At 43.4% G+C, this 12206-nt stretch overlaps 1 protein-coding gene across 1 annotated transcript in view; it reads right to left on the bottom strand.

The window, feature by feature from the left end:
* Positions 1 to 12206, bottom strand: part of ADAMTS9 (ADAM metallopeptidase with thrombospondin type 1 motif 9) — a 163929-nt gene that overhangs the window by 72971 nt on the left and 78752 nt on the right. The window contains exons 24-28 of the mRNA XM_080809055.1: positions 11979 to 12083; positions 11673 to 11840; positions 9385 to 9654; positions 4365 to 4526; positions 1890 to 2066 (exon numbers count right to left, since the gene is read on the bottom strand). Coding sequence (XP_080665181.1) covers positions 1890 to 2066; positions 4365 to 4526; positions 9385 to 9654; positions 11673 to 11840; positions 11979 to 12083 — 882 coding nt within the window. The remainder of the gene's footprint in view (positions 1 to 1889; positions 2067 to 4364; positions 4527 to 9384; positions 9655 to 11672; positions 11841 to 11978; positions 12084 to 12206) is intronic.

Raw genomic sequence — 12206 nt, 5'->3', positions numbered from 1 at the left:
TGAAAATCTTATCAGCAGCAAAAATAGTTTCAAAATCCATTCTCTTCTGTGTGTAACAGAGCATTAGTATCTCTCTCCCTCTCCTTGTGTGTGTGTTTCAGAAAACTGTGTGCAGCCCAAAGAACAACTACAATAAAAATCCTAACGTTTTCAGCTAAATTAGCAAGTCAGATTTCAAGATTTAAGCTCTTAAAACATCTGTGGGAGAGGAGGATGATCCTGTGTAAAAAAATTTGAGTGGTATTTAGAAAGCATTCAAGGAGGAGAATGCTACGGAAACCAATAAAATATATGTTATACATTGTATATAATATGTAGGCACACACATATATGAATACAGTATATAATATTTTATGATTATACACACACACACACACACACACATTCTCTGAAGGTTAAGGGTCACTTTTTGGTCAAAATGAAAGAAAAACAACTTTTTAAAGAGCTAGTAGTTTCTGAGACACGTCTCTGAAGTGGTGTTGCTGTTGGCCGAGTAAACAAGGTAAAAATATCAGGGGCTCAAGAGGGACAGTTTCATGAAAAATAATCTGTCACAGGTGACTGAGGGAAGTGGGGAAGCCAGAGGATGTGTCTGAGATCCCACAGTCACTTCTGATCGTTCTCAAAACGTTCATTTTGGGGGCAGTATCAGTACTGCAGACAAAACGCTTCTGGTGAATACACGTCTGACTCCACGTGCCATTTCCTAAGCTGTCGAATGAAAGCCTGACAGCCCAGCTGACGAGCATCAGAAGAGATGATACTCTACATCTCTCCAGCTTTCTACTTAATACTAAGTACGGTAGTTACAGAGCTAGGTTCTACCTGCAGACTCAGTCTCAGACCCGAAACCCTTGGCTCTTAGAAGCATCGATAGGTATTAGCCATTCCACTTCAGCTCCTCTGCTCTTTACCTAGTTTCAGGAATGGTTAAGACTTTTCCTCTGAACCCTCTGGAATAAAAAAGGTTTGTGGATATGACTTCATATACTACTAAATTCAGATTCAGTGCAATTCATGTATTTACAGAAACATTTACTCTATTTACACAAACCAGCCCTAACGGCTCCACAGATAACACAACTCAGCCAAAGGACTGTTTGGACATAGCCGACCTTCTGTTTGCCAAGAGCTGCCCCAGAAGTTTGCATAGTATTTACAGTGGCAAACCTGTCTCACGATGTCAGCTAAGCAGACAGCAAGGGAAGCCTAGGACTGAAGCAAAAAATGGTCTCAAGCGATGGGCTTTGTGTTTTGGGGAAAGAGAGAGAACGTTTCGGACACCTCGAAAGGTTCCAAGTCACTGAGTCCAGTGTAGCTGGTCTTTTGCATTTTCACAATGATTTCAGTCTATTTTGTGGGCACAGCCTCTGTGGTCACTGTGTTGAGTTTGTACCCGAGTCACATAGAGGCAAATTACAGTCATGGGAAAAAAAAAATTGCTTTGGCCTCAATATGCAGGTATCTTCCCCCAAAAGTCAAAACTCCCATTATTTGGGAAAGGAAAGAATGTCTGCTATTGAGTTGTCTGCTGAAATCACTTTGGAACTTAGTAACTATATGAACTTATTTCTTTAAAATATCTATATAGACAGTCTTGCTTTTCTAAAACAACAACAACAACAACAAAACGGAAGCTACTTTTTGACATTGGCCCCAGGCCTACATGAGGTACACGTATGTCTGTAGAGTCACTTTGGCAAAATCACAAAACATTAATTCTGTTGTGTGTCGGTATGAAGAAAATCACAGACCACAGCCCAGGTTCAGGGATGCCCTTGTGAGTCGGACAACTGTCTGTCACCGAGGGGGGTGCCCCAGAATACCTCGGAACTGGGTCTGTTAGTTAAGACAGTTTGGTTAATAAACATTAAGAGTTAGGGCCGTACCGAACTCCAAGGGCCGGTATTCCATGAAGCGTCTTGAGGACAAACGTGTGTGTTACACTGCTCACGATCTGGAGGCTTATCGTGGATTTCACAGCTCAGATCTGGAAACCGTTCACCGCTGGGCCGCTGACAGACCACCAGCCTTGTCCGTAAGCCTCCGCCACATAGCTTAGTGCACTGCAGGAGGAGAAAGAGAAGTTGCATTCACTCTGAACACCAATGACAAATCCTATCTTCTCTCCTATGACAACAATCTCCTCGCCAAACTGGGCAAGGGAAGCCTCGAGGCAGACCCAAGCTGAATTACCAACATATTTATATATAACAGAACTGTCTACCTTAACGGTAGACGCTGGTTACTGAGTGCGTCCTCATCACCTGTACTAAGTGCTTTCACAGGCATTCTCTCATCAAGAGGAGACTCTAATATGGTCCCCATTTTACACATGGGACAAGTGAGCTTAAAAGAAATTAATTCACTCGATCAAGGTCAATACAATAGCAAGTGACTAGGTAAGATTGCAGCCATTTCTTTGATGGATACGAAACCAAAAATCTAAAAAATAAAATTCCCTACACCACCCAGTACCAAATAAAGGATGTAATAATTTAGTGGGGTTTACTTTCTGGCAACTTCTAAAAAGCTGTCACCAACTTTTGGCTCTTCTGTGACTCCAATCTCCAGAGACCTTTATGATGTTACGATATTTTACTCTCTCTCCAAATCTCGGGATGACGATGACTTTCCCCGGGAAGAATAAACAACGTGGTGGGAATGTTGGATGAAGTTCTGACTCTGGCTAGACCCAAACTTCTGAGGCAGGAACAAGCTGTATTTCTTGGACAGTGCTGCTGTGCTCACATCCAGGAACACTGACATTTGGCTCTCCTGCTGTGTCAAGGCCAGATCTCCCACAGAATTTGGAATGATCTGGTCTGTGCTGACAGCAAGCATCCCAGTGAATGCGTGTACTCTCCTGGCTTCGGTCCAATTACAGAAGCTTAATCACAGGCCCCACAGGACAGAACTCTATGAGGAGATTTGGGAAACCCGTAATACATGAGTCTTGAAGCCTGACTCCCCCTTCCTGCCTTTCATCAAAGCCTTCCAGAATGACGTACTGTCAACAAAAGTCAACAGAACACTGTTATGACTTCCTATGATTAGTAGGTTATGGAAAGTGTGGACTGGGATTTCGGTTAGTCAGGAGCGTGGACTAACGTGCCCATCCATCTCATTTGTCTTTGTCCCCCTCTTGGCACTGGGGTCTCCAAGATGTTAATCCTCACGTTTTATTTTATAAATTTTACAATCAAGACAGACCAATGCAACAAGCTCTACATATGTGCTCTCCCTGTGGACTCAAGAGTAGAGAGATACATTGTTGGTTAATTACACACAAAACAATAAGCATCTAAACCCTGTTTGATACTACTACTACTACTATTAATGATAAACATTAGTAGTAGTAATGATAATGATTATCATTACTATATCATTATTATAATAGCAGTTAACTCTGATTGAAGACAATGTGCTAGGTATTTAACGTGCACTATCTCATATAGTAGTCATGAACTGGTGCCATTATTATTCCCATTTATAGATGATGCTATAGATGTTTGGCAAAGTTACATAATTTGCCAAGGCTACAAAGTTTATGAGAGTCAGGGATGGGAATGGAATCCAGTTTTGTCTGCTCTAAACACTTTACTGCCCCTCATTGGTCATAAGATGCCACTCTTTTTTTTTTTTTTAAGATTTTATTTATTTATTTGACAGAGAGAGAGATCACAAGTAGGCAGAGAGGCAGGCAGAGAGAGGAGGAAGCAGGCTCTCCGCTGAGCAGAGAGCCCGATGTGGGGCTCGATCCCAGGACCCTGGGATCATGACCTGAGCCGAAGGCAGAGGCTTAACCCACTGAGCCACCCAGGCACCCCGCCACTCTTAAAAGGTAAGAGGTGAAGAATCCTCTTCTATCATTAAAATATATCACCTCTGATGGGAATAATAGCACCTGTTCATTCTGGTTTCATCAAGCATTTGAAATCCTAGGATTTGGTTTCATCAAGGATTTTAAGGATGCCATGGGAACAAGAGAGCATCATAAACACCCCCAAAACTATGAAAAAGATGGTAACACTTTCATGGACCAATTTAACACATATTTCCAATTACCTTAAAAGGGCCCATATTTTAATCAGCTGAGGTGAACACACAAGTTAACCTAGCATTTATCTGCATGCTTTCCTAATGTTCCTCTCCTAAGTATTTAAAAACTGTCTCTAATTGGTTATAAAGGAACTCTTAAAATGGTCCAGAATTAAGAGAGTTCTCCTAGATCATCCCAAATCAAGAAGCTTTCACTAGAACTTGTTCTCCATCCTTAAACTATGAATGGCAGCACAGTCTGGTCAGCAAAATCGCTCTGTGTTTCTTTCCAAAGGACATACAAACGGATGGCTCTCTCTCACCTCTCCCCAGTTGCCATAAGCCCACTGAGGACAAGGGCCAGATTCACAGGCTCTCTGCTCATCGGGTTTTATCCTCTCCACGCAGTCATTTGCGGTGTATCCGTTTTCGTCCTGACACACAACCACACGCCGCTGGGACCCACCAGCACAGGTACTGGAACACTGAACACATCAGACATTAGTCAGCAGGTTAATCCCCACCTCGACCTGCAGCTTAGGAACACAAAAAGTGGCTGGTTGGAAGGTCAGAGACAAATGTGACAGAATGCACTCTCAGGTAGTCCAGACAATGGACAGAAACCAAGCACGAGAACTTCCCTTCTGTGGGGCTTTCTCCTGTACATGCCTTCTAAATCCCTTGGACGGCGGAAACAGGGCTTCTCCTTTCCGCAAATTAGGACCTCAGTAGGTGTTCAAAAGATTCCCCCATGAATGGTAATGTCTTGTGACTTCCAAAGCAGTCCCATTTATTGTCCTCCTTTAAACCCTTTGCATCCCTGAGAAGCACAGAGGTGTTGATGGACACCAGAGTCTATGAGAAACTTTTCTTTTCAAAATTCAAGTGCTTATTTAGATCCAACAATTGACAGCCCTTTCAACACAGAGGTCAAATCACCTGCTTAACGACACACCAGTTATTGAATTTGAGCCTCCACATCAACTCATTCAATTACCCACAGCATCATGGAATGTCACTTAGACATCATTTCCTCACAGGGAATGTTCCATTCTCTCCCTTCACAACAGCCCTGACTTCAGTGGCTGATGGCATCAAGATGTGTTTTTTAATTTATTTTTCCACTTCCACAAGGACCTTAATTGGATTCCATATTGACAAGCCTCTCTTCAGGGGTACTTTCTGTCTACTGTTCTCTCTCATGGTTGTCACTGAATTATGTTTGCATTTCAGCTAATTTCCCACACGAGCTTGTCATAGTTCTCTTATTTATCTACATCTTGAGTGTTTTTTTTTCTTTCCACAATGCTCTTATCTTTTCAAAACCAATGTGTTTGCTAGTATCCTCCACTCTGACCCTTAACTTGTAAAATCAGTTTGCCTATTAAAAAAACCAACTAGTCCTCAAAGCAGTGCAATTCCCATGAGTTATTTATCAAGCCTAAAACTGCACTGGCAACTTTTTTTTCTTTTTTTTTTTTAGTTCTGGGTTCTGATGGCAGATTTGTGCTTTTTAGGAACCCCAGCTCAAACCAGGGTTACTTCAAAATACCTGCAAACAATGCTTCCTGCTGGTCAGCTTTTTCCAAATAAAGCTGTGAATTTATTTTTGGGCTTATTGTTTTGGACCTAAGCTCATTTCTCTGCCTATACTGGACAAATTATGTGTTACTTTAAAATACATCGGGCTTAATTTTAAAATATTGAACAGGAAATCAGATTTATGACTTCTCTCTGAGAAAACACTTAGGCAATTTCTGATTTATAAAAATTTCATCTCTATTCCCTGAGGATTCTGATATAACAACTTTGAACTTGAACACACTTGTTTTCTCTTTTTAAACATCTTGGGACATCACAGAAAGCACAGCATTATTATTTTAATTGACTTTGGGGACCAGAATGTATAATGTTAGGAAGGAACTTCCATATCGTAAGTACATCTGTAATATATATTTTGGCCCTTGAATTTTTCCCTTGATAATACAATCTTGGATCATTCTTTTACTACGTCACCTGTGAGCATTACTGCCTCAATGAAACGGTAAGCTCCTTGAAGGAGGGTTCAATGTCATTACCTGTGTTTCTGTTAGCTCCCATAGCACCAGTCCCGGGTTATGTACACCACTGCCCATCCAATTAAAGTCAGTGGAAACAACAGCTCCATAAACCACAAGCTACCCTCCCTCCAATATGGAGGACTGGAGCAAAGCTGGTCACCTGATGTAAGGACAACCAATCCACTGGCTACCCAGTGACCAATCAGATGTTTCCTACTGAAAATCTGACCAAAGAGGTGGAGATAGTGCTTAGCTGGGGCCAAGCAACTACACTGTACAGTCTTGAACTATCTGAACTCAGGGCCTGTTTGTGTCTTTATGATCCCATGGACAAGTTAAGTGTTGTACATAATTTTTCTTCAGGTTCAATTTGGCTATTTTTTTTTTTTTAATTAGCAGGGATTCTTATTTCTATTCCATGTCACAGAATTTCACTTTCAACTTCTTTTGTCAATAATCTGCCTGTCATTTTTTTTTTTTTTTAAGATTTTATTTTTTTATTTGAGTGACAGGGAGAGAGAGAGAGAATCTGAAGCGGACTCTGCACTGGGCACAGAGCCCAACGCTGGCTCGATCCCACCACTGCGAGATCATGACCTGAGCCAAAACCAAGAGTCAGATGCTTAACCAAATGCGTCACCCAGGCACCCTGCTGCAATCTTCCTGTCCTTTTAAGAGGACATATTTCCCTAGGTAAACATTTCTCCAAATAAAACCTGCACCCATCATTCACATGGGCCAGAGTAAGAAGGAACAGTCTTGGCAGGAACAAGAGGTGAGGGACATCTGTTTCTCTTACCTGCCTAGCAGACTTCCCTCATATCTGGAACCCCAATTCTCCTTAAAGGGACCATTTCTTCTCCAATGGATGTCATCTTGGTGGGACTACCTATTAAAATACACTGCCCTTCCCAGTCAAGGAGTGGGTAGGTAGAACAAGCTGGGTCTATGAGACTTTTCCTGAGAATTTGAATCCTGAGCAGGGCAGATGATAGTTAAAAGGGTTCCATTAAGACAGAAATTCCCTACAGTAATTATCCTCTAATTTCTGCTCCGCCTAGAGAGGGGTTGGCAAGATACAGTATGAAGGCGAAATATGACCCACTACCTGCTTTATAAATAAAGTTTTATTGGAACACAGCCATGCCCACTCATTTATGTATTGCCTATACCTGCTTTTGTGCTCCAACAGCAGAGCTGGTTAGTTGTGACAGAGACGATATGATCCACATCACAGAAAAGACTTACTATCTGGTCCTTTGCAAAAAAGATTTGCCAACCGCTGTGCGAAATCCCTGGGGATGCTCTGCCCTCTGTCTCTACCGGGGCCAAATGAAAAGTACTGTTTGTTTTATTTTCACTTGAGGCAGCTGCTTTTCTTGTGTTCACAACCAGAGACTCCTAATTGGTAACAAGGGGGAAAACCTCACACAGGGTTCAAGTTTATGGAAAAATGTACTATCAAATGAGGTTTTTATGCTGGGATCCACTGAAACCATTAGATTCCCATCCCCCAGTGTTTATGATTCTTTGTTGCCTTTCCTGCCACGGAAAGCAGGGAGAATCACACAGCTTGTGTACTGCACCAAGCAAAGATGCATGTACATTCCACACACTCCTGGGAGCAGGTCAGGCACAGCAAGCCAGAGCTGAAAAAAATCACATTGTCCATCTTCAGCCTCACTTAACTTAGAAAAAAAAAAAAAAAAAAAAAACCCAAACAAAAAACAGGCACAATGAGGCAAAGAATGGTATTGCCCATTGCTGCAAAAAGGTTACTTAATCCTCCCTAATTGGGAACACTGCCCAAGGGCAGAATCATTCAATTTTAAAAGAATGCATCATCTCCAAATGTACTCCTAAGTAAGAATAGCTTTGAATTTTTTTTAAAAAGAGTTTTAGTGCTATCGTTAGAATACACATGTGAGTTTTGAAATTTTTCAACCAGAAAAATTGTGGGACACTCAGTGATTACCTCCGTTGATCACGCTTTAACTTTTCTGAACCCAAATTTCTTTTACCTCAGGCAAAGGAAGCCTTAAAGTGGAAAGCAAGCAAGGAGAATGAGAGCAAAGGTCCTGGCAATGCGGCAGGTGTCCTGCCTACAACCAATACTTTTCTTGAGTCAAAATGCTCAGTGGCTAATCAGTATTCAGAGGAAAGGAAATCTCATTTACTGAAACCTAACCAGGGTGGGAGGCAGTTTCCTTCTAACGCTTTTTAGTTCAGAAATAATTAAGCACAATTAGTGGTACGAGAAGGAAACTAAGAGTCAAGAATTAAAATGAAGACCCCAGAGTGATTACTGGACACCTTCTAATTCCCCACACCTCGAGACGGTCCCCTGCTACCTTACCCCTCCTGCAATTCCATTAGACAGGTCCAGTATTCCACATAATAATGATTTGGGGAAAATTATTCAGTAAAAAACCCCCCAAAAGATTCTAAGCCTATTTTCCCTGTGACTATTAAATATCTTTCAAGATCTTCCTAATGTGAAGGACAATGATAAGAATAATGAGGAAGTTCTCAGTCTGGGGGGGATGGGCAGTGTGCAAAGGACTTTACTGCTGTCATCACATTTGTTTCTTACCACAACCCAGAAAAGCTGGAATTATTGTTTACTTTGTTTTACAGACGAGGAACCTGAGGCCCATGGAGAATAGGGGACCCACGGAAGACTTCAAAATTTGAAAGGGCACGTCTTTGGCTCAAAGTCACCTTCACTCGGAGGCTATGCCGTTGTCCATCAGGCATGGTACTTCTACCCCAAGCACAGACTTATCTAGACTAGTGTGGCTCCCAATCCAGGACAATGAACCACTACTACAAATTACACAGCAACCGTGCCACTTTGAGACTCTGCTCATCTGGAAAATAGCAAGAAGGAACACGACCTTCCTAAGAGCTCCCTTTCAGAAAACTTCCTTGGTTCTTTTAATTTCCTTACAGGTAGGAGCTGCTTGTGGCTCTAGCCTCTGGGATTCCTCTTCACGTCATCACGGTCTTCCCAGCACCGCCTCGGAGCCCCGAGATCTTGTGGGCGAGCTGGGACATCCCCCTTCCACCCAGGTCAGGTAGCTTACAGCAGACACTATCGGGGGACACCTTTTCAGGGACTGCAATGAACCCATGATGGTTCGCCCGAAACAGATGAAAACGTACAATACCAATCCCTTGCGAGAAAAAAGGTTTCAGAGGTGTTTCTCATCTGTCTGCCTCCCAAAGCTGAAAGTGTGGAAGGGAAGAAAGCCAATAGAGAGAGACATCAGGGAATACTCACTGCTCCCCAGGGGCCAGTCCTCCACTGGTTTCCCCCGAGCACATGGGTGCGGCTGGGCCCGGCGCTCCGGGGGCGGGAATCCTCACTGTGGAAGGGGTGCTGAGCGAGACCACTGTCTGGGGTCCGCTGAGGGCACGGCGATGTGGAACAGTCCTGGTCGGTTTCTGGGATGTAATCTGGGTCACACTCACTCTGATCGATCACGTGGTCACTGTAGTTGACACATACCACTTGCCGGGTCGCCCTGCCTTGCCCACACGTGACGGAGCACTACGTTGAACATCCAGAAAGAGAAAGGATTGGTCACCGGCAGTCACAAACCCATCCACGTACATTTTTTGTGAACGGCCCGCTGCTCACCCTGCTGCTCGGGCCCCCAACCTTGGCGCCATCCTTGCCCGCTCCCTTGTCTTTCCACCCTCCAGCCATTTCACTGAGAAGCTGTCTGCTCGGTAGTCACTCTACACCCCCAATCCAGCCACTTCTCATCACCTTCACGGTTACCTGCCCCAGCCCGGACTACTGCAGTGGCTTTTTCAGCTGGGATCCTGCTCACAATCTGGACACCCTCCACCCCAGCCCAAGTCTGTTGTATCACAAACCATGGCCCTTACAAATGAAAGATCAGGCCATTCTCTCCAACGACTTCCCAATTCACTCTGAATAATGTCCAAAGTCCTCTTGGCCTGGAAGGAAGGCCACCTCCTTGACCCATCTCCTGTCACTCTCCACTCACTGCACTTTAGCTAAACTGGGCTTACAGATGTTCCTTGAATATGCCAAGAACTCCTTACTCAGGATCTTTGCACCTGCCGTACCTTTTCCTCTACAACACGGATGTCCATTAGACGCACTCCCTCATTTACTCAAGTCTTGCTCAATGTACTATTTGGCCTTCTTTGACCACCCTGTCTAAAAGTACATCCCAGCTTTCCCTATGCCCTTATTCTCCTTGACATTTTTCTAGTACTTGTCAGTGTTTGTTGCTATATATAGCTATTTCTTTATTTGTTCATTGATTGGAACCTCCATCGGAATGATCTCCATGAAGGCCAGAGCTTTGTCATTTGCTGTTCATTGCTTTTTCTATACTAAGCTTTTACAAATATTTGGTGCACAGACAGATGTATTTAATGGGTGGATGGATGGATGGATGGTTCATGGATAGACAGACTGAAAGCTCAAGGCATGAGAGTGAGATTATCTACCATTTATTGAGCACCTACTTAGTACTAAGCATTTAACATAGGTAATCTCAAATAATACTTACAACAATCTTGTAAGGTAGGTATTCTTCTTTGGTCTTTTAAGAGAAGAAATTGGGCTCAAAAACTTTAACCAGACTGCTCAAGGTCATACGGCCAGTAAATGTCAGGATCCGGTTTTTTACATGGCTCTCTTTGACTCTACTCAAATTTCATACATACGTCATGATATTTATTGAGCTATTAATTCTCTGTTTTCCTTAGGGCTTCTTTTCACCTATCCTAAGCTTTGTATTTCCTGGGCTCTGGGATTTTTGCAAGACAGAAAGCAGGAACTGCCTGAAGACAAAGGTTTTCCTTTTCTTTCTTTCTTTCTTTTTTTTTAGATTTTATTTATTTATTATTTATTTGAGAGAGAAAGAGAGAGCGAGAGCCATGGGGCATGAAGGGGAACAGAAGAAGAGGGGCAAGCAGATGCCACGCTGAGTGTAGAGCCCCACACAGGGCTCCGCTCTACGACCCTGAGATCATGACCTGAGTGGAAATCAATTTAGATGCTTAACTGACTGAGTCACCCAGGTGCTCCGAGAAAGGTTCTTCTACTTTTATAGAAGCCCGCCAATGGTGCCTGGTGTGCACAGGAGACCAAGCCCATGGTACTAGGTGAGGATTCCCACTTCCCACTCCGGACAGGGAAGCCAAAACTTCAAGAGACTGCGGTTACAGGAGGCATCCAGACTCCAGGCAAGAGGACCTCTCCTTACTCCCCCTTCTCTCTGGCATTTGTAGTCTGCCACCAACCTACTATCTTCTCATGTGACTCAATTAACACAAGGTTTTCCACTCAATCCAAAAGGATGGGGCAAAGGAAACTGCTCACTGATTTACATGCTTTAACAGCATCCATTTCTTATACATCTGGTTAAGATTCATACCAGCTGCACACACATGAGGCAAAATAATTTAAATTACAGACTAAGTCCAATTGTAAAATAATTCCCATTGACATTTGGGACCTGTCACTAGTCATCCTCTTATGGTTCCCCCAGTCATTTCCCAATTCCAAAAAATCTACTCGCTTACAGGGCTCCAGTCCAAAGCTTTCCACCGTCCACAGGGGGTCACAGAACATTCTTCCTTTGCCACTGGTCTGGGCAGGGTCACACAGGCACTCTCGTCAGCCACAGAGCCGTCCTCATCCCGGCAGCTGACATATCTCATCCGAGTACCTTTTCCACAAGTGGCTGAGCACTGGGTGTTAAAGTAAAATAATGCAGGTATGTTATTTTGAAACGCTGATTCACTGGACAGTACCCTACTTCCTACAGTCACGTCAGAGAACCCCCGCCTCCCCTTCCACCCTCTCTATGTCTTCCATCTATTTCTTACTGGTGTCCAAGACCCAAACCGCCACTGCGTTCTTGGTGCACTGTGTGTGCTTCTCCTTGTTTCCGGGACAGCAGGGGGAGGGTGACAAGATGGTAATTCGCAGTCCTAGATGGGGGAGGGGGACAAAAGCCAAAGTTACTGTGAAGTCCATGCACACTTTAACGGGCAAGGTGAATACAAATTTAAGGGCTAAGAATTCTAAGACCTCTGATTTCTGTGTGATTCTGG

Source organism: Martes martes, assembly GCF_963455335.1.
Source record: "Martes martes genome assembly, chromosome: 1".
In the NCBI taxonomy this organism is placed as follows: domain Eukaryota; kingdom Metazoa; phylum Chordata; class Mammalia; order Carnivora; family Mustelidae; genus Martes; species Martes martes.
This window is presented reverse-complemented; position numbering and strand designations above follow the sequence as displayed.